At 61.0% G+C, this 25,932-nt stretch overlaps 3 protein-coding genes across 4 annotated transcripts; 1 reads left to right on the forward strand and 2 right to left on the reverse strand.

Annotated features, from left to right (window-relative positions):
• Window positions 1–1,123: 1,123 nt before the first annotated feature.
• PTOV1 (PTOV1 extended AT-hook containing adaptor protein) lies at window positions 1,124–9,612 on the forward strand. The gene is made up of 13 exons (XM_040634324.1): window positions 1,124–1,451; window positions 4,017–4,154; window positions 4,290–4,372; window positions 4,453–4,510; window positions 4,596–4,703; window positions 6,166–6,321; window positions 6,748–6,834; window positions 6,936–7,009; window positions 7,078–7,135; window positions 7,427–7,531; window positions 8,896–9,093; window positions 9,188–9,256; window positions 9,484–9,612. The coding sequence occupies exons 1-12, from the start codon at window positions 1,281–1,283 to the stop codon at window positions 9,197–9,199; spliced, it is 1,248 nt and encodes a 415-aa protein (XP_040490258.1). The 5' UTR covers window positions 1,124–1,280; the 3' UTR covers window positions 9,200–9,256; window positions 9,484–9,612.
• Window positions 9,613–10,402: 790 nt separating this feature from the next.
• Window positions 10,403–16,350, reverse strand: LOC103657264 (polynucleotide kinase 3'-phosphatase). The gene is made up of 17 exons (XM_040634323.1): window positions 16,239–16,350; window positions 15,797–15,960; window positions 15,090–15,136; window positions 14,449–14,748; window positions 13,707–13,786; window positions 13,568–13,625; window positions 13,369–13,476; window positions 13,036–13,107; window positions 12,039–12,087; window positions 11,871–11,941; window positions 11,699–11,791; window positions 11,521–11,617; window positions 11,373–11,434; window positions 11,002–11,111; window positions 10,820–10,907; window positions 10,662–10,723; window positions 10,403–10,565 (listed from the first exon to the last, which is right to left on the reverse strand). Exons 2-17 carry the CDS (start codon window positions 15,945–15,947, stop codon window positions 10,448–10,450), a joined length of 1,566 nt encoding a protein of 521 aa, XP_040490257.1. The 5' UTR covers window positions 15,948–15,960; window positions 16,239–16,350; the 3' UTR covers window positions 10,403–10,447.
• A 1,019-nt stretch (window positions 16,351–17,369) lies between these two features.
• On the reverse strand, window positions 17,370–25,917 carry AKT1S1 (AKT1 substrate 1). 2 transcript variants are annotated; one of them, XM_040634326.1, is made up of 5 exons: window positions 25,786–25,917; window positions 21,376–21,761; window positions 20,020–20,097; window positions 19,768–19,937; window positions 17,370–18,368 (listed from the first exon to the last, which is right to left on the reverse strand). In XM_040634326.1, exons 2-5 carry the CDS (start codon window positions 21,752–21,754, stop codon window positions 18,225–18,227), a joined length of 771 nt encoding a protein of 256 aa, XP_040490260.1. In that variant the 5' UTR covers window positions 21,755–21,761; window positions 25,786–25,917; the 3' UTR covers window positions 17,370–18,224. The 2 variants fall into 2 exon arrangements, with proteins under 2 accessions (XP_040490260.1, XP_040490259.1); XM_040634325.1 differs by lacking the exon at window positions 25,786–25,917 and adding an exon at window positions 25,130–25,197.
• Between the last annotated feature and the right edge of the window lie 15 nt (window positions 25,918–25,932).

A 25,932-nucleotide genomic window follows, 5' to 3' on the forward strand; every position in this document is an offset into this window, starting at 1 on the left:
TCGCGCGCTGCCTATAGGTCACTTCCCTAACTCCTCATGGTCACCATGCCATTGTCCTGTGCATTGGCGCCATTTATAACACTTATCCCCAACTGTGATTAGTTGTCTTCTCCTGTGGACCTTGGGCTCTGTGAAGGACCCATTCTGTTTTGGTCATCACAGTATACTTACTGCCCGCGCAGACTGGAAACAGTAGTACTAATAATGATTTTTAAAAGTTTTTATTTTAATCACCCGGTGTTCGTCACAATGACTTTTTTTTAAAGAAAAAAGTTAACATTTAAGTCTTTACCATGCTGAGTACCGACTCTACTACTTTAACTCATTTAATCCTCATAAGCACTTTACGGTTACCTATTATCCACGATTCAGAAACAGGCAAATTTAAGCAAGGGATGTTACACAACTTCTAGTAAGTGAATACGCAGCCATGCAATAGTTTAGTGAATGAGTGAATCAATGAACTGCCCTGAGAAGCGGGCGGCAAGAAGTCGGAGGAGGTACCTAGGGCGGTGGGGGGAGCCTAGGGTGCGGGGGCCAATGGGTACGCAGCAGTGATTGGCGGCCTCTCTCGGGATCCCTGGCTCCGCCCAGGCCGCGCGGGGGCCGCTGGGACTTGTGGTCTCCGGCCCACCTAGCCACGTCACGGCCTTCACACATTTAAGTCCTCCCCTAGTGCAAGGTACGATCCGTTTAACTCCAAACTTCTAGGTAGGTTCCTTTACCCCCAGGCCCACTATTCCTTATTCCGCCTCTTCCTGAGGTCTGTTGGTGTAGTCTCCCGGCTCCGCAGGTCCGGAGACGCAGGGTAGGGTCTCTTGGTATCCTGTCCCCAGCCCGTAGCCAACTTGGTATCGTCTTCTACGTTCACTAATTCCCCCCCCGCACCCTTCGGTATGGCCTCTCCCGCCACACCCCCCTGAAGCTGCTGCTCGCACGTCCTCTCAGTTCCTCCCCGTGTAGCTCGAGCCGCCCAGAGTATCTTACCAATGGCCGTGTTCCCCGCCCCACACACCCTCTCCGTCTCCTGAGGCTCCCCCAGCCCTATTTTGGTACAGCCCGGCCACGCCCCCTCGCGGACGCTCTTGGTACGCGCCGCGCTCCCCCACTCGCCGCAGTGGTTTGGCCGCGGCGACCCCTCTCCGCCGGTGCGTCCCCCGCGCTTGGTACAGCCCAGCCCGTCTCCCCCGAAGCCGCGCGCCCGCGCCCCTCAGTCGGTGGAGCCCGCAGACCCCCGTGCGGCCCGTGGCAACCCCCAGCCCACTCGGCCCGCGCCTGCCATGGTCCGTCCGCGCCGCGCTCCGCACCGCTCCGGCGCTGGGGGCCCCCTCGGGGGTCGCGGTCGCCCCCCGCGGCCCCTCACGGTGCGCGCCGCCCGCTCGCGCTCCTGGCCGGCCAGCCCCCGCGGCCCGCAGCCGCCGCGGATCCGGGCCCGCTCGGCCCCTCCCATGGTGAGCCCCCCGCCTTTTTTCCAGAGCCTTCCACGGCCCCGCCCCCGCCGGCCCCTCCCCCGGGCTTGGGTCTTTGTCCGCGGCCCCCTCCTCTCTGGGGTCTCCGAGTGGCCCTAGGGGTGGTCCAGTCTGGGGCTGGGTTCCCCCGTGGACCCCCTCGGGTGGTACGCGCCGGGCTCTCCCCTTTGTTGCGCGTTTGGGCAGGGGTGGCGGGGGTGGGGTACGGGGGCGGGGAGGGCTCAAATTACTGCTGACTCCGCGTCCCGATTTAAACGCGGGGTGGGGGGCGGGCGGGCGGCGTGCACGCTTGTTTTTCCCTTTGGAAAGTTGGGTCTCTCTTCGGGCAGGAAATCTGGAAATGGGGGAGGGGGCTGAGGGGCCGCGGCGGGAGGAGCCCGCGTCTTGCACTCGCGTGCCCAGGTGTTGCACCTGGGGGGTGTTCTTCGGGCCCGCGCGCCTCCGCACAGCTTCCGCGGCGTGTGCGCCCAGGATGTGCACGCTTGCCCAGATGTGGGATGCCCTTACGGAGTGCAACAAGCCCAAACATAAACATCTGGCTTTGCAGGTACACTAACTACACACGCTTCCCCAGATCCAAAATAGACACGCAAAAATCTTCAGGCGTTCCTGGAATAATAAAATTGCACATCCTGATGTTTCACGCTTGCCCAGATGTACGTTTTGCCCTAAGCTGGCTCTGGAGTTCGCTTCTTTCATGCACTGCCCCGTCGTTGTGCGTGGCAGGCAGCTGTGGCAGCCCAACACAAGCCTTAAACAGGCTTCCTCGGATCTTAAACGTAGATACCAAGTCTCTGAAACGCCTCCCAAAACTTGAACATACCCCTTCACTCCACTGGCTCACCCCCTTAGTTCAGCAATCACATTTAGTTTCAGAAGCGTTTCCTGGGTCTTTAAGCGTGCATTCTAAGGCTTTCGTTCTCCCAAGTACGAAATAGGCTTCCCCGTGTAGTAAACAGCAATTCACATGTCCGAGGCACAGCCAAATTCCGCACACACTTGCCCAGCTGGGAGATTTCCTTTGGGATTGCACTTAAGCCTGGTCCCTTACTGCCGTCCTGCCCTCTGATGTGCCCGCCCTGTTGTTGCAGGTACACCTGAGCTTTTAGATAAGAGTTCCTGGGCTTTACACTTTAGACGAAAACATGTTTCGGTTCCTGCGTGGTCAGCTTGCCCTCCCAGACAAAGCCGACTTTAAACACGTGCGGCCGAAGTTTCTGCTGTTCTGGGTCCTTAAGTGCTTTCACCCGGATCTCCAAAGGCCCTTCAGCTGTGTGCTCTAAGTACCTATTATCAGTGTTCTGTGCCCCACCTGTGACACCTACAGACCCAGGGCTTCAACGCCCATTCTGCATCCACAGTCTGGCCCTGAACACGCACCAACACGTTCCTACAGCAGGATGCTCTCTGGTTTTCTTCCTGATCTGATACCACTGCCCAAATTGCAGAATCACCTGCCCACATACGGGACATGCTGGCTCAGATTTTTTTTTACTTTTTAAGCCCTCACAAAATACCACTTTTCCATGTCCTTCTGGGACTAAAAGACACCCGTGTGCTTTGTAGGAGATGCAGAGGATACCCTTTAGTAGTAAGATGAAAAGTAACCACAACTGTTAACGACTTCTTTTCCTGTTGGGAGGCATTTACGAGTGAGGTTTTCAGGGGTTTCTTGTTGCCAGCCTGTTCCAAAGCCTTCCCTTGTTTGCTTTGAGATGTTTTTGGTTGAAAAAATAAAAAATAAAAAGATAGCTGGGAGAGTGCTCTGTGAAGAGTATAATGTGGAGCTTTCCTTGGCTTTATTGCTGGAACGTTCGTTCTCCCGGTGTTCTGCAAACGCTCTGGAGATGTTGTGTTTGAGGCCCCTCCAGGTGTTGTTACGCTCCCTGTTCCAGAAGTCTCCCCACCTTCCTGGATGGTTCTGTTCTGTGTGCTTTGCTTACCTCCACCCCGAGGTCACCCTGGTGTGGTTGCAACATGGGGTGTGCAAGAGCAGGAGGGCCTGTGACCCCCTGAAAGGTTGGCGGGAGCTAGGGGGAGGGTCTAGACTTCCTCAAGGGCCATATGGAGCTTTGGAAGGATTTTGAGCTTGGGCGTGTTGGGACAAGCCAGTGTGTCAGGCAGCCAGGCACAGTCCAGCCTGGCCTGTGCATTGGAGGGGCTTCGAGGAGGCTCTGGGCCCCCAGAGAGCTGGTTTCTGAGTTGGGTCAGGACGGAGGGACCAAGAATTGCTCAGGCCATGGCAGGGGTGGGGTGGCATTCCAGGCCGAGAGCTCAGCTGGAGCAAAGTCTGGAGGGGCAAGTGAACCAGTGTTGAGGTGACAAGTGGATCTGGGGGGCTCGGTTTCTGGAGTAGTGGCAGGACAAGGACGCGGAGGTCGGCTACTTGGGGTTTTGACCCTGGGACGGGGTTTGGATGTGGTGCTGGGAGTTTCTGAGCAGAGGATTTGGGTCTGAACATTGGGATGTATGTTGGTGGTGGTGGGGGGGAACAGCCTGCCCTTGTGGGTCCCTCAGCCTCAGTTTCCCCGCTCTCCTCTGCTGCAGCAAGGTGCTCGGGTCTTTGGCGCCTTGGGTCCCATCGGGCCCTCCTCGCCTGGGCTCGCCCTCGGGGGCCTGGCTGTAGGCGAGCACCGGCTCAGCAACAAGCTGCTGGCCTGGAGTGGCGTCCTCGAGTGGCAGGAGGTGAGCTGTGGCCGGTCCCCTTAGGAATGCCCGTGGGGGCTGGGGGCTGACCCCAGGGGTCGCATCTGCCCCCGTGGGTGGGGCACGCCGGGGCATCTAGGCTGTGTCCAGTGACCCCTCCTACTCCCGCAACAGAAGCGCAGACCCTACTCTGACTCCACCGCGAAGCTGAAGCGGGCCCTCCCCTGCCAGGCCTACGTGAACCAGGGCGAGAACCTGTGAGTGGCGGCGGGCGCGCGGGGCGGGCGCGCGGGGCGGGTGGGCAGCGGGCGCTCTCCTGACCCTCTGTCCCCTGCAGGGAGACTGACCAGTGGCCCCAGAAGCTGATCATGCAGCTCATCCCGCAGCAGCTGCTGGTAAGACTCGCATCCGGCCTCCCGCGGCCCGCTCCCCGGACCCCCGCCCCCGGCAGTGACCCAGAGGCCCCCTTGTTGCCCGCAGACCACCCTGGGCCCCCTGTTCCGTAACTCCCAGCTGGCGCAGTTCCACTTCACCAACAGAGACTGCGACTCTCTCAAGGGGCTCTGCCGCGTGATGGGCAACGGCTTTGTGAGTAGAGCGGCTGCGCCGCTGGCTGAGGGCAGGCCCGGGGCGCGTTCTATCGTGTTGGTCCCTGTCTGTGAGGGTCCCCGGTAGAGCAGGGCCCACAGGAACGCCCCTGCCTCAGGCTCCCGGAGCTCAGCCAGCGCTTGTTGGGACGTGAGTGGAGGACCCTGCTGGGGCTCCGGGACCTGGGAGCCTGTTGGGGGACACAGCACGTAACAGGGAGCGACTGTCAGACGGTGGCTGGGGTGGGGGACTGCTCTGTGCTGGGGCTGTTTCCTCTGGCACATGGGGCTACAGGTGGGACTCACTGCTTGGGACTGTTGGAAGTTTTTGTTAGGTGCTTGAGGCAGTGATTTGCTCATGTGGCTGATGCCCAGGAGCCACGAGCTGGTGCGGCTGGGGTGCAGGGCAGCCAGGCAGGAAATCTCAGCGTGGTTTCTGTGGCTTCTGCGGCCTGGGCCTCATTTGGGCCCTGGTTTCAGCAGTGACCCCCACCCCCACCCCAGAGGGTCTAGTTGTGGGAGGGGACAGGTGCCAGGAGGGGGTGGGTGTGCAATGAGAGTAGGTTGTCTGCCTAGGACACAGGACTCAGCTCTGGGGTCCCCTCCAGTCCCTGGTCCCTTTTGGGACCAGCACCCCCTGCCCCCCCCATCTCCAGGTGCTTGGTGGGCTATGTCCCCCAGTGTCCAGCAGATCCCCATTCCATTAGAGGCCGGACAGACCAGGGGTTGTGACTGGTACAGGGCCTCTTGCCCGACTGGTCACCCCTTAATTCAGCAGCACTTTGCGGAGGGCCTGCTGTGTGTGTGGCCAGCGGGGCTCCCAAGGCTGTAGGGAAGGCTGAGGTCTGCACACTTCCTGTGCCACCTGGCACGTCCCACTGCTGGGACTAGTAGTTCTGGGAGGACCGGCTGCACACAGGTCCAGGAAGGTGGGGGACAAGTTCCCTAAGCAAGCAGCCCCTGGGCAACAAGACATGGCAGGCCAGCAGCCTGGGGGGGTTCTCCAAAGTGCACACCCCTTCGTCCCGACAGCCCACGTGGAGGGCTCTGTCAGACTCCAGGTTTCCCAAGTCCAGTGAGGCGGCACCAGGGTCTCACGTTAATAAATGTTTATGTGGTGCTGACGGTGGAGGCTACTGTGAGGCCATTTTACAGATGGGAAAACTGAGGTCCAGGAGCATGAGGTGATCTGCATCAGGTCATGCAGCTGGGAGGAAGCAGAGCTGGGTTTGTGCCCAGGGCCTCCCCGGAGGCTGCTCTGGCCCGGTTAGCAAAGGCAGGTCCAGCTCTAAGGGACGGGGCTGGCATCAAGAAGGGGGCATGGGTGGGAGATGGAGCCCTTGGGAGGCTCACACCTCAGAGGTGATTCACCAGGTGGGGGAGACCAAAGTGCACGCTTGGATGGGCGTCTGGCCCCTTGGGCAGTGCCACGGGGTCCCTGACCTCCTGCTCCCCTCCCCCAGGCGGGGTGCATGCTCTTCCCCCACATCTCCCCCTGCGAGGTGCGCGTGCTCATGCTCCTGTACTCGTCCAAGAAGAAGATCTTCATGGGCCTCATCCCCTACGACCAGAGCGGCTTCGTCAACGCCATCCGGCAGGTCATCACCACGCGCAAACAGGTGTGCCGGCGGCGCCCAGGCCCCGGGCAGGGGGCGTGAGGGAGGGCGCTTCCTGCCAGGGCCACCCGCGTGGAGCGGGGCAGGGATGTGGCTGGGCAGGCTTGTGGGGAGTGTTGCGTGTGGCTGGAAGGCTCTGGGGGGTGACCGTGTGTCCTGGCTCACGTGACCTTACAAGTTACGTATGATAAATGTCTCCCTCTCTCTCACTGTCTGTACGCAGATGAGGGCTGTCCGGTTCTTGGAGGCCGACCCTGGGGGCTTGGTACCTCAGGTTGAGCATCTGAGACTTGGTCTGGGCCCTTCGGGAGCCAGGGGAGGTCTGTGAGCAGGCCAGGGGCAGGGCCAGCTCTGGGGAGTCCTCTGGGGCTGCGGACAGACTGCTCTGGGGCGCTCCTGGGCACCAGCCCCCCTTTTCTGCCTCTGCAGGCAGTGGGCCCTGGGGGTGTCGCGGGCCCGGTTCAGATCGTCAACAACAAGTTCCTGGCGTGGAGCGGTGTCATGGAGTGGCAAGAGGTGAGTCTTGGGGGGACCTGGGGGACCTGGAGACCAGAGCATCCTCGCTGACTGGAGTGCCCCCCGCACTCCTGATGTCGTCCTCTTCCTCTCCCCAAAAGCCCAGGCCTGAGCCCAACAGTCGGTCCAAGAGGTGGCTGCCCTCGCACGTCTACGTGAACCAAGGAGAGATCCTGTGAGTGGGGGGCGGCGGGGTGGGGGGAGGCAGGGTCCCGGCAAGACGCTCATCCACGTGCCCCACAGGAGAACGGAGCAGTGGCCGAGGAAGCTGTACATGCAGCTCATCCCGCAGCAGCTGCTGGTGAGTGGGGCTGGGGCAGGGTCGACCTGCGCGCCTGGGCCACGGCCGGCGTAGGCCTCGGGGCCACGGACTGGCCGCAGCGCTTCCCCAGGGGACCCTGGGGTTGCTGGAGAACATCTTCGATCACGGGACGACATGTGCAAGGGCCCTGTGGCTGGGGGCTGGTCTGTGTGACAAGCAGCTCCCTGGGGGTGGGTGGGGGGTCCCCACACAGGACCTACCTGTCCGAGGTAAGTTGGTGGCGGCCACGGTGTGGGGGGGGGGGCCGGGGCTGACGCAGCTTCCCCGCAGACCACCCTGGTGCCGCTGTTCCGGAACTCACGCCTGGTGCAGTTCCACTTCACCAAGGACCTGGAGACGCTGAAGAGCCTGTGCCGGATCATGGACAACGGCTTCGTGAGTGCGGGCAGCGCTGCCGGGCAGGTGGCCAGCGAGGGGGGCTCCAGTCTGGGTTGGAGAACGGGGAGATGAGGGACAGTGGCCATTTCCCCGACAAGCTCGGGGGAGCGCCGTGGTGGCCCCTGGGGACTGCAGCTGGGCCTCGTGCCTGGACGTGTGCTGCTCCCAGGCCGCGGGACTCCCAGGGGGCTCTGCCGTCCTGACCCCATCTTACAGATGGAGAAACCAAGGCCCAGAGGCAGGCCCAGGGTTAACTCAGAGCCTAGAGGAGCTGATACCATGGAGCGCGGACGCGGTGCTCCCAGCCCCTTCCCTGCCTCCTGCTCTCCCAGGGGACAGGGAGCCTCTGTCCCTGCAGGTTTTCTAGTGAAAACCCAAGGCTCCCGCAGGCCCCTTGCTGGCCAGGGAGGTCTCTCTGCTCCCAGCCCTAGCTCTCAGAGCCTGGAGTCTCTTCCAGTGGGTCCTGGCCTCAGTTTCTCCATCTGCGAGGTGAGGCGGGTTGTCCTCCAAGGCTTGTGAAAGCGCAGCTGTCACTGCATTTTTGTGGGTGTCGCTGCACGTGGCCAGCATCTGTCCCGCAGCTGATCCGCTCACAGCCCTGCGAGGGGAAGGCTGTTTCTTTTGTATTGAGTGTCTGCGGTGTCACAGGGGAGCCTGAGGCCGCCCCCACCCCCCCGCGCTCCGCTGCGGGCTCAGGTCGGTGCAGCGGGGCGGGTGAGCCCTGGAAGGCCTTCCCCGGTCACCTGCCAGTGCTGTCCCCCAAGGTGGCGCACAGGAATGGCACAGCCCCTCTGGTGGTGGCGGCTTGCAAGTCCTCCAGCTCTCAGCCTCAGTTTGCCCACCTGTAAAGTGGTCTCCAGGCCATGGAGAGCAGGGATCGAGTGTAACCAAGCCGGAGCCCTTGGTCAGCTCCCCCGAGCTGGCAGTGTGGTGGTCATGGTCGGCTGTGTCCCTGCCGGCGGAGGGACGCTCACTGTTGGTGCCTCCGCCGCTCCAGGCTGCACGTGGGGGCCCGCAGTGCTGGGCTTCCCGGGCCTAACAGGCCTGTGCGTCTCGTGTGGCCGCTTCGAGTCACGGTCAGGGCCGCCCGGCGCCTTGTGCACTCTGCACGCTCGTCCGTCCTGGCGGTGGGGCGCTTGGCCGTGGGCGCTGCTGCCTCCTGGGTCCTTCTGTGCAGAGCCCGTCGGTCCCTGGGCTGTTGTCGGCTTCGGTCCGCTTGTCCCCAAGGGGGAGTGACACCAGGGCTGCAAGGACGGCTGTCAGGACGTGCGTGCGCGCAGCCGGCCTGTGTCTGAGCCTGTGGCCGTGGGTGGGCACGTCCACGCGGCGGCCAGACGCTGACCCCGCTCTGCGCCCGCCAGGCCGGCTGCGTGCACTTCTCCTACAAGGCGTCATGCGAGGTGCGCGTGCTCATGCTCCTGTACTCGTCGGAGAAGAAGATCTTCATCGGCCTCATCCCCCACGACCAGAGCAACTTCGTCAACGGCATCCGGCGCGTCATCGCCAACCAGCAGCAGGTCCTGCAGCGGAACCTGGAGCAGGAGCAGCAGCAGCGCGGGGTGAGGTGGGGGGGTGGGCTCCCCTCCTCACCCCTGCCCCCAGCCCCCACCCCCCGTCCCCACTGCTGATGCTCCCCACTTTCCTCCCCCGCAGATGGGGGGGTAGTGGCCACCCCCAGGCTGGCCCCTCCAGGAGTCACAGACGAGGCCCCTGCCAAAACTGGTGAGTGGCACCGGCTGGTGTGGGGGAGGGACCCTCTGACAGGTGGGGGTTTGCGAAGTGAGAGTGTGACTCTGGCCTTGAGACCCGGAGAGGCCGACACGGGTGGTTCCCACTGGTCCCAGGAGGTGATGGAGCTGTGGTTTCCAGGCTGGGGCCAGGAGGGGGCCCCCTACAGGGCGTTGGGAGGCCCCCCCGTCCAGCCCCCCTCACTCTCCTCCTGTCCCCAGGTCAGATGCTTCTGAGCAGGGGCCCCTGGGGATGGCAGCTGCCCAGCGAGATGGAGGACCGCGTCCGGAGAGGTCTCGGAGGATGGTCCCCACCCCTGTACGTTTCCCCAATAAAGTCTTTTAAAAGCCCATCGGCTCCCAGGCTCTGTATCCAGATGCCTTGGGGGGCGGGGGGGGGGGAGCTGAGCCCACCCCCAGGTTTGAGCCCTTCAGCTGTGGGGGACCCGGGAATGTACGTTTCTCACAGATTCCAGGGGAGGCCACCTCTGAGCTCACGTCACCAGAGCCGGGAGGGAACAGCACACTTAGTGTAGCTGCCTCTGCCTCTGCCTTCAGCGGCTGGTCCGTCCCCAGGGGGCCATGGCTGGTGGCCTGTGCTCCCCGGGCCTTCCCGGGGCCGGCCGGCTGTGTTGCGGGGATCCCGGGCCTGCTCGCCTCCATCCTTTTGGATTCAACAGGCCGCAGTCGGCTGGCAGCAAACACAGCCTGGGGTTTGGACTGGCCGGGTGCCCCCCTCCCACCCCCCACCGCTCAGGTCCCAGCTGCCACCTCGAGGTCAAGTCCCACGTACGGTTTCTCACTCACCAAATGAGGGGTCCAGCTCTTATCCTCGGGGTCCCAGCACGCGTGCTCTTTGGCTGGCTCTGCAGCTGGGTAGCCGCAGGTGGGAAAGAGCCCCCCGCCCCCCCGGGGTTCCCCAGCCTCTGTCTAGGGTGCCCACAGCCATGGTTCTGAGAAGCCTAAATCACCCTCTGCAGGAGAGGCCTTTGGCCCAAGCGCAGTGCCCGGGTGTCGGTCCTGGGAGCCCCAGGCCCGTGAGGCCACAGCCCTGTGCTCCCCAGCCCTGCCCGGAGCCCCGCCAGGGTGCCTGTCCTCGCTGGGTAGACCACCCTTCTTCCCAGCACAATGCTGCCCAAGCTTAAAGAGAAACAGAATTTATTGGGGGGCAGGGGTGGGGGGCAGCTCAGCCCTCCGAGAACTGGCGGTACAGCCGCTCGAGCGGAGGCTCCAGGTTCAGCCGGAGCGGGATTTCCAGGATGGCCGAGAATCCTTCCACCAGGGTCGGGGCCTCGAACTGCTTTCTGGCACCAGGGGGTGACGAGGGGAGGTGAGACCTCGCCAGGGCGCCAGGCACCCCGCCCCCCTGCCCCCTGGGGCCTCCCAGCAGCGCTGCTCACCTGTAGCCGTACATGACCACGTCGGACACGGGGGCGTGAGAGGAGCCCGTCATCTCTCGGAACTGCAGGGGGGCGGGGGTCAGGGGGGCGGGGGTCAGGGGGGCAGCCCAGGAACTGGGACGGAGGGGAACGCGACGGCGGGGGCAGGGCCAGCTCACCCGGTTGTTGTGGCGCGCCTGCTCCAGGGTGGCCGTGAAGAGGAAGCAGCGGCAGGGGACCCCCGCGTCTTGGGCACACTTAATGTACCTGTGGGGGCCGGGAAGGTGCCAGGCTGGCAAGGGCCCCGAGGCTCCCCGCGCCCCCCCGCCCCCGGCCCCCGGCCCCCCTGGGACCCCGGTACCTGGCCCTGCTCGGAGGGTCTGGGTTGGTGTTGTCGATCACAACCCGTTTCCTTTGCTTGAGAGCGGTCTCACACGTGGTCACACAGCGCTGCCACGAGCCCAGCGTGTCCTAGGGGACACGGCGTAACACCCTGAATGGGGGGGGGGCAGGCGCCCAGAAGGGAACAGGCCTGGAGCCCCGGAAAGAAGGGGGGGCAGGGATACAGCAGGACGGGGCGGGGCATGGGGAGACCTTGCAGGAGGGAGGACAGCAAAGATGCAGGGGGAGCAGAGGGCTGGCGAGGAGCCTGCAATCCGGGGGGCCGGGGGAGGGACAGGCACGGAAGGACCACCGGTGCCCCTGCCCCCAGCCTGGGGTGCGGCGGCTCACCCTGTTCACGTGCACGTAGCCCGCCGACACGAGATGCTCCTGGAGGAAAGTGGACTTGCCGGCTGTGAAGTGGGGGCGGGATCAGGGGGAGCCCGAGGACCCAGGGCTGGGCTGGGGCTTCTGGAGGCCAGGGATCAGCGTGTCTCACCCCCAGGAAATCCCACGGCGACCACCACTTCAGGGTCGTGGCTCAAGAGGGAGCTGGACTCAGGGAGGTAGAGCGGCCCCGAGGGGGAGACAGTTCTCTGGGAGGGGCGGTCACGATGAGTGTGACCCCCTCCTCATCCCCATGTGCCCCCCACTCCTGCCCGCCCCCAGGGCCTCACCGGGTCAAAGGTGGGGAGCACGAAGCTGGCGACGGGCCACTTCAGAAAGAACTCCTCTGGCGTGGCGAAGGGCAGGCCGAGGTTGAGTGCAAACTGGGTGGGGGTCGGGGGGACACAGACGTCACACAAGGTGGGGACATGGCTCCCGGCGAAGAGGGGGTAGGGGCCTCACCAGACGGTCTGCACAAGAGAAGTCTTTCTTCTTCCGCCCAGGGGCCCAGTTGGCTGGGCGTCCAGCTGCATCTGGGGGACACACGCCCTCATGTCCACCAGCGACCCTGGGGACAGAAGCCCCTGGGCCTGGGGGACCCACACACCCTCCCCACCCCTGGGTCCTTACCTCCCACGTACACACTGTCTCCGATGGAGATGGGGACACCCTCGTTGGCCTGGGAAGGGAAAGGTGACAAAATCACAGGCAGTAAGGAGCCCACTCCCATGTCTGTTCCTCTGGTGCCATGGGGCTGCTCTGCTCCCTCTGCGCTGTGTTAGGCCTGACCTCCGGCCTTTCATGCCCCAGCCCGTCGGCACATCCTGTTGGCTTCTCACTGCCCTGCACTGCCACCACCTGGATCCTGGACTGTTCCATCCTGGCTGCTGGGCTCGCTCGTCTGTTCCCCACACGGCCACCAGAGGGGGCCAGGCCCTACTTCTGGAGATTCCTCTCCTCCCAACCCTCCTGGCATCCTTTGCTCCCCCACTGGGTAAAAGGGAAGCCCCCACCCGGGCCCACCAGGCCTCACAGTAGACACCTGCTACCTCTCAGACCTCACGCCCCACCCTCATCCCATCGTCCACTCAGGTCCAGCCACCCAGGCCTCTTCACTGTCCCAGAACACGCTAATCACAGCCCTGCCTCAGGACCTTTACACTCACTGCTACTCCCACCTAGACAGCTCTTGCTAGCTACCCACACGGCTCCGCCCCTCACCACCTTCAGCTCTCCGGGGGCACCTGACCACTGTAGGTAAACCCTGCCTTCCCTTGCTTCACCCCCTCCCGCTATTTTACACACCAGTCTGCGCCCTCATGGGTACGTGAGCTGCCCCCGCAGGTCGGTCTTGGACACCGACCTTCAGCTCAAGAAGCTGTTGAGCTTCAGAACAAATGCACTGAAGGACACGCCAACGACTGACCTGTCTCTCAACCACTCTGACCTTCAGGCTTAAGGAGCGCGGCCCCCACAGACCAACACAATGGGACAGGGGGAGACAGGAGGCAAGGACCAGGGGAGAAGATGGGAGCAAGAGAAAGCAGGAGGCCAAACTCCAGAGACCTGGATGGGGGAAGCTGGGCTGAGCGAGGGAAGAGGGGAGCCACGGGGAGGTGCCGCTCACCTGCTCCCGCAGATGGTCCCACATGCCGATCACCGGCTTCCGGTACAAGCCTGCGTGCGTGGACACCAGCACCTGGGGGCGGAAATCAGACACCATTCTGGGCTCCTTCCCGGAATCTTTCAAGGGCACGCGGGTCCCAGGGATGCCAGCCCGACCCTCACCAACCCGAAGGGAGCTCCCGGGGTCCCGGCCCCTCCACCTCCCCACCAGCTCTTCTGCCTTCTCCCTGGGTCTCTGCTTCCTCCTCTGTCCCTCACTCTACCTTCAACCCTGCCTCTGTCCGGGTCCCCGTCCCCCCACCTCCACAGCCCTCAGACTCCCTTGCAGCCACACCTGAAAGGGGAGCCCCAGTTTCTCCACCACAGCCTCCACCTTGGACTTGAACTCCTCTGCCGGCAGCTTCCCGCGCCCGATGGCCATCTGGTTGGTGAAGATCACCAGCTGGGGAGCACACGGATGTCACCTGGTACCCTCCTCCCCAGGGCCCCCGCCTGCCCCGCGGTCTGGTCACCGCGCACAAAAGCATACACACCTTGTAGCCCTCAGCAGCCAGTTCCCGGAGCTTACGCGGAATCTCGAGGTACAAGATCCTAGGGTGGGTGGGAACGTGGCAAGGTGACCTGCAGCCCCACGGCGGGCCTCACTCACCCCCTTCTTCTGCCTCTTCTCACCTCCAGTCGCTGGGGCCAGTGGGAAAGACCTTCCCAGAGCGTGTGGTGATGAGGGTCCCATCCAGATCGAAGCCGGCCACCTGACGTCAGCAAGAAAAGAGAAACAGCAACCCCGTTACACCTCCCATCCCCGGATTCACAGGCTACATCCCATGACCCCTGCAAGGTAGACATGTTACCACTCGCCTGTCACCCAAGGGGAAACTGAGTCACAGAGACCCCACACATTTTACGTAAGCGCAAGGCACGGCAAGGATGGGTCCCCGCCACCTGAGCGCAGAGCCGGAAATCTTCACTGGACCGTCTCCTGTTCCTCCTAAGCCCATGGGTCTGACAGCTTTAAAATGGGGTTCATATTCTACTCACCCACCTCCCCTGGCCTTCACCTCAGAAGGCTAACTATGAAAATAAAAACAGGAGTGAAGCTGTCCGGGTGCTTTTCACAGGTTCATCCCTTTAGTGGTGAGACCCGTGCGGCGCGGAGCAGGTGGAGTGACGACAGGTGAGCTCGGGTCTCAGATCCCGGCTAAGATGACGGTGTTTGCTGCTGTGGTTTCAGCGGGCAGGCAGGGGCTGACATACGTCGAGTCCCCCAAGGCTTACAACACCCCCCGAATTTGTCATCAGGTCTGCTTCTCAAAAACGTGGAGGCTAAGAGAGCTTGAATGACCTGCCCCGGGGGCCCCCAGCAAGCTTCGGGTTGAGCCCCCAGTCGGTGTGGCTCCCTCTGCTTGGCCCTCACCTTGCTGCGGGGCTTCACCCCAGGTGCGGTAAACACTAGCAGCTTCTCGAACTTCTCCCAGCCAGGGGAGGACGTCCGCATCCGCTTTTTCTGGGGCTCAACATCCTCTGCCACGTCCGGAGCCGCCGGAGGGGTGCCGGGCGGAGTGTCTTGCTGGGATTGGGGCGTGCGAGCCTCTTCCCAGCGCAGGGTTAGCGGGTGGAGGCCGTTGACCAAATACAATGTATCCCCTACCCTCAGAGAGCCTTCTGACCCCGGACTCAGCTCCTGGGTCCCAGCAGTTGAGGGGTTAATTCCCAGCTGCAGAGGGAGAGGGAAGAGCTGGGATTGGCAGCGTCCCCCCACCCAGAATCTCCTCTAATTATATACCACCCGGAAGGACCTCCTTTCCCCACCCGCCCATCAGACCTGTAAGCCCCGCCTCTTCGGTGTGTACCACCAATCAGGGGTGTGGAAAAGTTAGAGGCGTCCAGTCTTATCCAATTTAAATGTGGATGGATACCCATTGAAAGGGCAGTGCTGCGGCTCTTCTCTACTGGCCACACCCTCTTCCCTCTAAACCAGGTTTTTCCAATGGGCCTGTTCCCTGATGGGTTGCCTTTCCTCCCCAGCGCCACCCCCAGGCTTTGCGGAACTGGTACCTGTTTCACTGCCACGGTCTTGGTCCCGGGGTCTGCGACCAGCTCCACTGAGGGTTGAGAGGGTGGAGTCAGAATGTGTATCGCTGTGCGACTGCCTTCCCCACTACTGGGGAGCATGGCCAGCTTCAGGCCACACGACGGGGACGATACAACCCCTTCGGGAGGGGAAGGCAGTTTATTTCCAAATGGGATCGGCTGTCTCCTTTACGTGCAGCAGTCAGAAGCCTCAGGATTGCCTGTGACGCCGGTCCTCGCCTAAGGGCAGGGCGGGCATTTTTCTGTATAGAACTGGCTTCTCCTTGATGAGGCGTGTGGCTAAGTGCAGATCTTCGGCTTCGCCCGTTACCACCCAGCCTTGCTTAGCAACAAGTACTTTTTACCATAGGATCGGCTCGCTCCTTGGCAAGGGTCGTGACCTGATTCAAACCTTCACGGTGACCTGTAAACATCCTCCTCCGACAACTTGTCTCGGGATTGGCTCCATCCCCTCCCCACTGAGGGGTCTGGCTAGCTAGTTCCAGATCAGGCACAGCATTTCTCTTCCTACGCTCCCCAGAGGGCACCTACCAACTTCAGCACTAGCTACACCAGCAATCCCGCCCGGTGGCCAAGCAGCGCCCTTACTGGACTGGCTGTCCACCTTTTCCGCAGACCGAGTTCCCGCTCCAGCAGCGGACCACACCCCCTACAGCTCCGGCCCCGCCCACCTTGGTTTCTGGAGCACTTCCGGTCCGTAACCTGGGTCAAGGGTCCCCGGCCCAGGATAAGGGCTTGTCCGCCCGAGGGCAGGAAGATGGGGGGCGCTCCCCCAGGGGGACTCTCCAGCCACAGGCCGCCCTGGGCCTCCACCTCGGCCATCCCGGGCGCCAGCCTAGGGGAAGTAGGTAAACAGGTTTGAGTGGCAGGTCGCCCTCAAATTGCTACAGGAAGTCCCGCCTCCCCCACACCAGGCCTTTCCCTTCTTCCGCTGAAGGCTCCGGAAATCCCACCCTCTCGCCGGCCTCCGGCTCGCGCCGTTTCCCAGGCGACGACGCCCCGCTCAGTCCCGCCGCGAGCCCGGACCCCAACGTTCCAGGGAAAAGGCCAAGAACCTGGCGAGCACCCCCGGCTCAGCCCCACGCTCACCGTGCCCGACCGGGGCTTACTTACCACTTGCGACCAAGGAATCCCTTCCCGAGACGCTCTGCCCGCAAGTCCGCCGGCTGCTTTCTCTGTTCCTCGGCGGACGGAAATGACTCGCCCTACGGCAGGGGGCAGGGCCTTGACTCCTCCCACGACAGAAGTCCCGCCCCCTCCCAGACCTCGAGATCCTTCAGTCCCTCCACAGCTCTGACCTTCATCTCTCCTACAGCAATGCGAGGCTCCGACCAGTAGGGGGTGTGGGTCCTCTGTTCACAGATTTTCTTCTTTCCACCTTGAACCTTTTTTTTTTTTTTTAAGATTTTATTTATTTATTCGACAGAGATAGAGACAGCCAGCCAGAGAGGGAACACAAGCAGGGGGAGTGGGAGAGGAAGAAGCAGGCTCTTAGCGGAGGAGCCCGATGTGGGGCTCCGCTGGGATCACGCCCTGAGCCGAAGGCAGACGCCCAACGACTGTGCCACCCAGGCGGCCCTCCACCTTGAACTCTTAACATTCATTGCCTTAGTTACAGCTGAAGAAACTTCTTTTCCATTTGATGATCATGTCAGTCCAAGAAATCTCCACCCCCGACAGCAGCCCTGACACTCACTACTGCAATTTTCTCATCTTTAAAGAGGGTATAATCGTTTCCACTTCATGGGGTTACTAGGATGATTAAAGGAGTTAATAGATGTAAATAACTTTATAAAATTGTTTGGCTGGTAGGGCTCCCTGTAAGTCTGGTCTATTGCTAGCGTTCCGCTGGTGGTGGTCTGATGGGAGAGGAAGATTCCAGGTTTACTTGATCCAGCCCAGACTTCGCACCGGGTGCCATTTGTTCTCTGACCTGCAGCTGTCTTGTATTAGACAGAAAACTCCCGGCCTCAGCTGGACGTTCCTGGCTTTGCTGGGGACTATGTGGACTTAGGACACTGATTCTTTAAAGACCATTCACATTCCACCACTCATCCCCCTTAAGATTGGGAATCAATGGTCACACAGGACTGGACCCCCCCCCCAGCACCCCATGAATCTCTTATCTGTAAAATGGGAACAATAATCCCAACACCCAGATTTGCATTGAAAAATCAATGAGATGCTGCTCATTCGGCTTCAGGAAGTGTTTGTTGAATGAACACACTTTACACTCACTTATCAGAGGTAAAACTCTTTAATTTCAGACCACCCCTCCCAACTCCCGATCCCCACCCACGACTCTCTCCCCCACACAAGGGCCGGAGAGCGAGGGCCCCTGCCCCCCACCTTGGGTGGACAAGGGCCCTTTAAGGCACCTGTGGGGGTGGGGGGAGAGGGGCGGGAGCTGGTGCCGTCCTGGCTGCAAGGACGGACTACGATTGGCAGGCTGTTGTGGGATGGAACCAATGAGAGGGTGTCAGACGCAAGGACAGGATTGGGCTGTCCCTGGGAGGGGGCAGAGGGGCACGTAGTCAGGACTTGGCCAAAAACCACCTCAGTCCCAGTAGTGTAAAGAACGTAAATTTAAGGCCGCAGGCCAATCCTGGGCACCGGAGGAAGGTTTGGCCACGACCTCAGGAGGCTGGAGCCAATCAGGCGGGACAACCCAGGAAGGGTGGGATGGCGACCCCCATGCCACTACCCAATCCTATGGCTTGGCTGTCCTCTTTCAACCAATGCCGCGCGAGCAAAGCCCTTGTCGCTAGGCAAAAAACGACAGCTGACCCCGTGAGGGCTTTAAACTAGCCACGCCCCGACCTGGGATGGAGCCAATCCCGTAATCGAAAGAACCTGTCGCAGGGCAAAGAAAGCGGCGACAGACCCAATCGCGGAACTAGATAAATCCCGCTCCTCGGCACGTGAGGGGGCGTGGGCTGGGTGGACGGCGGGGATTGGCAGGGAGGGGGCAATCCCGGGGCCCCGGGGACCTGAGAGGCCGGTCCCGGGTCTGACTCGGATTGGCCGGCCCCGGGGGCGGGGCAGGGGTGTAGTGTGGGGCGGGGCGGACACTGGGCCGGGAAGCGCTCTCCCTGGGCCTCAGTATTTCCGCTTCAGCTTCTGGAAGTCGCTGGTGTTGAGCCGCGGCCGCGGCAGGTCCCCGAAGACCTGGGTGTCCTCGGCCTCCCGCAGCACTAGCGCGCGCATGCTCGCCGCGATGCGGTCCAGGTCCGGCGAAGAGGGCTGCGGGACCGGGGCGGGGTCAGCGCCCGCTGCGGCCCCGCCCCCTCTCCCCTCCCACACCCCCTCCACCCTCCCCCACCCCCGCCCCAGCGCTTGTTGCCTACTGCCGGGAAGGTCCTTTACCCTGACTTGCTCCGTGTAGGATCCTTCTACGCAACTCAAAACCACCTCCTCCAAGAAGCCTTCCTGCCCCTCTCCTCCCCTTCTTGGCCTGACTCTATCTGCAAGAACAGCTACCTGTCCCACGGCCCTTCCAGTTCCTTCTTACACAGCGGAAGTGTTGCTTCCCTGCTGACCATCAAGGCTGTGTGCACCCAGAGGGTGTCATGTCTAAGGATTTGGGTTGGGCTTGGCATTGAGTCATGTAACAATCAGGCCTCTGCCCCTGACAAGCTGTCAACAAGCATTTCATCTCCTGAGGCTTCAGCCTCCCCTTTTAAATGCAGGGCTGATGACAGAGTCTGAGACAATCATCACAGTGATTGCTCAAGAACTGTCAACTACAGTGTTGCCGGCACTNTAGGGAAAGGACTTCTTTTCACGTTGGCCTCCACCCAGGAGGGGCCCTGTCATCCTGTCTGCAGCCCCAGCCACTAGTGCAATCTCCCTTATGGCCTGACGCCTTGAGCTGGGCCTGGCCTCCAGCAGAATGGGAGAGGCCACGGACAGAGGCTGGACCTCCGCCCGGTCAGAGAGCAGCCCAGCACCCCGACCACTCAGGCCTCAAACATTAACTGGGCTTCCCCCAGTAACGGAGAGAGCAGCAGCAGCGGGTGGGTGCTGCCAAGGTGTAAATGAGGCCAGTGAGAGGCACCATAGGGAAGGGGACCCCGGGACCCCAGGGCCTCCACCCTCGCGGGCTTTCCAAAAGGAGGCTGGGTTCCAATCCCAGCCCTGCCCCTTCCAAGCTGAGGTCTCAGGGAGTCACATATTCCCTGTGCCTCAGGGAGGTTCAGTGCTGGGAGATGAAGGGCCACCGAGGCCAGCCCAGGAAGGCCACATGCAGGATTGTGTGGGAGAAACGGAGGAGGTGGGAGAGGGGCAAATTCCAGGAGGAGCCAAGAACACGTGGGGTGGGGAAAGAAGGTGATCTAAGCCCTCTGAGCCTCAGTTTCCCCTTCTGGAGGGGATACCAAAATACCTGTGCCTTGCCTGGAGCAGGTATTCTATAAATGAAGCTCTTCCTAAAACCCAGAAGAGACTTTCTCTGCAAGGCACTGGGGTACATCATAAAGCTGCAAGAGTTAAACCATTAGGGCTCTGGCCCAAAACCCACCTCATGAGGTGGAGGGCAAGATCAGTCCTAGGAAATGTGGCTTCCATGCCTGAGGGCTTCCTGGAGGAAGTGGCTCTGAGTCCCTCCCTCCACCCACCTCTCTTTCTCCCCTTTGCCCCTCACCGGCCCGTTCTCCTCATCCGACGACCGTGCTTCTGTCCTCTTCTCCTTGAAGGCCCAGACGGGCACGGACACGGGCAGGGACTTGGCATACTGCTGTGTGGGCAGGGCTGAGGCCGGGGGCACTGAGTAGGCTGGAGGGCCAGCAGGGGTCTCCTCGCTCAGGCTGCCATCTGGGAGAGAGGGTGGACTTCAGCCTCTGTCCTTGCCTTCATCCCAGCACCCCCGGGGGTGGGGACAGCCTGGGACACTTACCGTCTGTGCTCTCAGGGTCCGACTCACAGAAGGGGGGCAGATCCTGGAGTGTGGCATCTTCGTCCATCACAAAGAGCCCTGCGGATGGTGTTAGTGACACAGGCCAGTCGGGTCCCCGCCGCTTCTCATGTGCTCTGGCCTCCAGCCACTCCCACCCCTCCCCACTCCGTGCGTCGGCCAGGCCCTCGCAAGCCGCAGGGCTTTTGGAATTACTCCCTCTGCCTCAAACACCCTTCCCCTAGTTGTCTGCCTGGTCATCGGCACAAACAAATCCCGCTTCTGTCTGTTACACCCTCAGGTGAAAGCGACTGCCTGGCTGAACGTGAAATCTGCAAGATCAGTTCGGGATGAAGGACTCAAAATACAGACCGAGCAAATATGAGATGATTATGATCCCTGTTTGACAAATGGGGACCAGGAGGCACAGAGAAGTTAAATCACTTGCCCAAAGTTCCACAGTTAATAACCGAGTCACGGGGATTTGAACCCGGGCCACCTGGCTCCAGAGTCTGTGCCCTGAACCCTATGCGGGTTTTCTCCAGTGCAGAAACAAGCGTTAGTAGTAACAACAAATGAGTAAGTCCTACTTATTGAGCCCGCCCTGCAAACTCCTATTCACTCTTCAAAGCCCTAACGTTGTACTCCAGTCTCTTCGAAGTATCCAACCTCTGGATTTCCCTCGGATTCCCCTCCAAAACAGCCTGTTGCTGTTCCCCCTGGCTTCCTTAGGCTGTTGCCTACATCCCTGACGCCTCTGGAACTCCTCTCTTGGTTCTCACAAGCGTTAGGGGCCCCAGATTTGGAAACAACTCCTGTTCTGCTCAAGCTCCCAGCTCCATGGTCTCCACAGGGCCCTGCCTCCCATCAGGACTACCAATTTCTTGGCCAGACTGGGAGTCCCTCAAGAAAATGGCCTGACGGGAGTGCCTGGGTGGCTTCAGTAGGTTAAGCATCTGCCTTCGGCTCAGGTCATGATCCCAGGGTCCTGGGAACGAGCCCCGCATCGGGCTCCCTGAGCAGGAAGCCTGCTTCTCCCTCTCCTCCTCCCCCTGCTTGTGCTCTGTCAAATAAATAAAATCTTAGGGGGGGAGAAAAAGGGCTCTGAGTTGGCTTTGTGTCTGTGTCTGGCACCTCCCAGCACAGAGCTGGGATAAGGATACAGGCTCAGAGAGGGACCATGACCTGCTCAAAGTCACACAGCGAGGCACAGGCAAGCCAGCCTGCCCCCCAGGCTCTTTGAGATTGTGGCTGCCACAAAACACCAGGGCTCAGAGACAGGCAAGTCCCACCCTTCCAGAACTGACCTTGGAGGCAACTTGCCAAGCCAAGAGCCACCCCAGCCCCTGCCTCTCTCACCTCCATTATCGCTGACACCCAGCCGCTCCCCAGAGGTCTCAGTCTCTGTCGGCTCGTCCTCATCTTCCTCGTCCTCCTCCCTGGCCAGGGTGGGCCGAGGTGGGCTCCGCGCAGGGCTGGGTGGCTGTGGTGCTGGTGGGGGCACGGGGGGCCGGGCGGCGGCAGCAGCCCTGTGGGCCAGGGCGATGTCGTGGAGGCAGCGGCGGGCGGCCTCGGCCAGGGCCCCACGGCCGTGGGCTGCATAGGCACAGGGGCCCGGGCGGGGTGGCGGGGGCGGCGCGGCGGTCAGCAGCACCAGCTCCGTGCCTGTCCGGGCCCGGAAGCGCTCAGCGGCCCCCACCACCGCCTCCCACAGCTCCTCGGGGCGCCCCGACGCCATCCACGCCCTGCAGGGCAGAGCAGGACAGAGAGCTGAGGCCCAACCACACCGTCTACACTGGCGCCCCGGTGTCCACCCGCCCCTAATCGCCACTCCTGTCCCTCCCAGCCACCTTGTCCCAGTTGAGCTCAGCCCCTTCCCCTAAATTCCTCCCCATCCTAAATTCCTCGTCCCCAACCCTCCAGCCCCGGCCTTCCTGCCCCGCCCTGTCCCCACAGCCCCAGTCCCTCCTCTTGGCCCTGCCTTGGCCAATATGGGAACCACCAGCCACATGTGACTAAGGAGTACGTGAGATGTGGCGGGTCCAAGGTGAGAGGGGCCGTGAGTACGAAATCCGCACCGACGTTTGAAGACTTAGTACAAAGAAGGTGGATGTCAGAGGTCTCACGGGCAGTCTGATGTTGACTACGTGTCGAAAAGATGACATTTCAGATACGATGGCTAAATAAAATATATGGCGGAAATGAACGTCATCTGTTGTCCTTTTACTTTTCTAATGCGGCTTCTAGATTTGAAATGATATGCATGGCCGGCATTCTTTTTCTGCCCGTCCATCATTCCTGCCTCTTCCTGAACCTCTTAGCCTCTAGTTTTCGCCATGCGCGGCCCCTTGGGGATCCTTCTACACTACACCGAGTATCCCCAGGACAAGGTCGTGGCCGCTCAGACTCACAGCCTTCCAGACTTCTGGGGCCTGAGGCCTTCAGTCAAGATCACGTGTCCTCCAGTTACTTGTCAATCTTTCTCTCACCCTAGTGTGGAAGGAGCTTGCCCTCACCCCAGATCGGGTCAGTTCCCCCTCTTCGGGCTCCGACAACGCCTGAGAATCCCCCCATTCAAGCACATGGCTCTCTGGGGACCGTCTGCATCCACCTCCATCTCCCCAGCCACTGGGGAGCCTCCTGAGGGTGAGCCTGTAGGATTCATCTCTGAGCCACCAGCCCTGCCCAGCACCGTGGCTGGCCTCGGAGAGCAGGCGCGGAGCAGAAAATGTGTACAAGCTGCTCTCCGCGCCGACGCCATCCGCGAAGTTTTGTACTTCCTACAAGACTGTTCTGCCAGTTCCTCTGAAGTCTTCCCTGATCCCCCACGATGGAACAGATGCCTTCCCTAGGCCCGCAGTGCCCTGGGCTACCCCCATTATAGCTCACTGTCCCTTGAGCTTGTGATAACTGTACCTCTATCTGCCTCCTCCATCACACTGTGAGCTCCCCAAGGTCAGGGAGCTGTGCCCCAGGACAGGTCAGCCCTAAGCAGACAATCTGCTGGATGCATCTCCTTATGAGATGAAAAGAGCAAGGGGCTGGGGCGCCTGGCTGGCTCAACTGGAAAACCATGGGACTCTTAATCTCGAGCTCATGAGTTTAAGCCCCACATTGGGTGTACCGATTACTTACATGAATAAACATACTTTTAAAAAAGAGAGAGAAAAGAGCAAGGGGCAAGGGGGCTGGCTTCCTGCCATCTCAAACCTGCTGTGTGCCCTCAGACCACTCACTGGCCCTCTCTGTGCCTCATTTTTCTTCTTCCTGTAAACCAGTGGTTGAGCCAGGGCTGCTGGGAAGCCAAGGAGCCTCCTCAGGGAGGTAGGGGGCATGCCGTCACTGGAGGAATTCAAGCAACGTTCTGGTCCAGCCAGGGTCATGTGTAGCTTGATTTCAATTCGCCAGCCCTTCTCAACTCATCATCACATAAGCCAGTGTTTGCTGAGCACCGACTCCGTGTAGGGAGCCCACACCTGTCTGTTCACCTCCTACCTGACCCACTAAGGTGGGAGCTGTTACCTCACGAACGAGACAAGCAAGGCTCCTGGAGTACAAAGCCCGTGCTGGAAGCCACCCGCAGCGAGAGCACAACCGGCACCAATCCTGCAGACCCCACAGCAAAGTCACCCTGCACCTCCCACAGGCCAGGCAGCCATGCAAGCGGGTCATCACCATTCTCATCCCACCCTCTCCCCAACCCTATGAGGGAGGGGCTTCACCCCACTTCACAGTTGCAAACCGAGGGCCAGGGAGATTCAGTGTTTTGATTAGGGTCATACAGCTGGAAAAGAGAGCCTGTTCTTAATTCCAAATGCCATCTCGCCTTCCTTATCAGGAAAGATTTATGTCCAGAGGGGGAAAGTGAGACTCAGAGAGCCTCAGCTACTGGTCAGAAGGCCCAGAAGTTAAATGGGTCAGAGCAGGGCTGACTCTGCTGTCTGCCTGACTTCAAAATCCAACAGAACTGAGAGGTGCTCAGGGTCTCCCCTAGCTGATGGAGGTAATTAAGGCTCAGGGCAGGGAAATGACTGCCCCAAGGTCACACAGCCTGGCAGTGGTAGGCCTGGCTGGGGCTCTCACATCCTTGGGGCATCAGAATAAAACTCTCTGTCCTAGATCTGAGAGTAGTTACAGGATTGAAAAGAGTGAAATGGGGTGTGTGTGGGTGTGAGGGTCCCCCCACTGTAAAGAGGAGGCCTGGGCAAATAGGAGGAGGGCAACTCACACCTCTCTGCTAAGGCCTGGGAGCTCTCTGGAATTAGTTCTCCAAAAGTAGAGTGGCCAAGACCGGGGGAGACTCCACCCTTTCAGTGGCTGGAGGAAGTCCTGTACCCTCTAAGGAGCTCAGAGATGGATGGCGGGTTCCCCAGCCCCCCAAATTGAGTTTAGGATTAGGGAGAGGTGAGACTTGTGCCCCACAGGAGGCGGAGGGGAGAGCTAAAGTAATTGGCCTCTTAGCATGAAATGAGGAGGTGAACTGAAGAAAATCACTCTAGAAAGAGGTGAGGAAAGAGGCAAAGTCCGCCAAAGAATGAGGGATGCTAGTGAAGCCCCCTTCCAACCACCTGTCAAACTGGCAGCGCCCCCCCTCCCGCCCCAAAGTGGGAGAAAGTCGAGGATGCCCTCCCCATCTCCACCCCGCATAGCCCGGGGAAAGATGAACGTCTGGACATTTCTCGACCTCTCAGAGACCTCCTCCCCCACCTCGCCCGGGGGTCCTGGAAAGACCCACTTCTCTAGGAAGAAAACAGGAAATCCCGCCCAGTTGGGGCCAGGACCGGAAGTCCCGCCTATGGACGGGTGAGGGGCGCCCCGAGTCCCCCCCCGAACAACCCCCAGACCCCGTGGACATGGTCCACGACCAAGGCAAGGATCCTAGTGGGTCTGGGGACCGGAGGATAAGGCTGTCTAGGTTTTGCCTTGGGCCAAACACAACGGTTCCCGCGGGCGACCCCTTTCCAGAGCTCAGCGTAGCGTCGCTGGAAGATCTCTGCCCTCTGATTTACTCAGGCCATACCCCTCCCGCGAGCGGCTCGCCCTCCCAGCGCCCCTCTCCTCCGGACGGCCAAATCCTCCCCACACCGCGGTTCACAACGCCGCCTCCACTCACGTGCCCGTAGCCAGCATGGCCGGCCCGGCGCCGTCGCCGCCCTCAAAAGACATGGCGGCGTCTTGCGTCACTTCCGCGTGGTTGGCACGCCTCCATGCTGCACACTCCGCCTCCCTTATCCGGACCGCCCGAGACCAAAATGGCCAGGGGAACATCACCGGATGGCAGTAGGGCAATTGCGACAGCACGGTGCCCATAAGAAAGATGGCGAAAGGGCTTCAGCTTGCTCGGAAACAAGCCAGAACCATTTCGATTTGCTCCCAAGAAATACGGCCGTCGGCACGTGCACTCTCAGGGCTACAGTAAACTAAGGCCAGCGACCTAACGCCCTTCACCCATCGTCGATCTTTTCCACAGAAATGGAGGAAAGTAGTGCCCATTAACGACATGGCAACAAGCCTGGCATCACGTGCCCAAAATATATATGGATTCTCCCTCCAGCCTATATTCCCCTTCAGCACCAAGGGTGGGAAAGATCCAATATGGCAACTTTTTTTGCTTCGGTTTGCCAGGCTTCAATATGGCGGCCCAGACCGCCGTCTCCCGACGGTGACTAAGGAATTCGACTGGGTCCGCTTCGTTCCTGGGGATACTGACGGCTTCATCCCATTAACCCAAGTCCCTAAGCACCTCTTGTGACGTACACCTCCTCTCACCTTCTTTTCCTTTACCCGTTTCTTTTCCAGGACCTCGCTGCCGCGCCCCTCAAAGAGATGGGACTGCCCCGCATTAACATGGCCGCAGCTGACAGGTTTTGGCCGTGCCCTCGAGCAAAATGGCATCTGCTTGGCTTCGATGCCAGT

The sequence above is a fragment of the Ursus maritimus genome, unplaced genomic scaffold (assembly GCF_017311325.1).
Source record: "Ursus maritimus isolate PB19 unplaced genomic scaffold, ASM1731132v1 scaffold_19, whole genome shotgun sequence".
NCBI classification, from domain to species: Eukaryota; Metazoa; Chordata; class Mammalia; order Carnivora; family Ursidae; genus Ursus; species Ursus maritimus.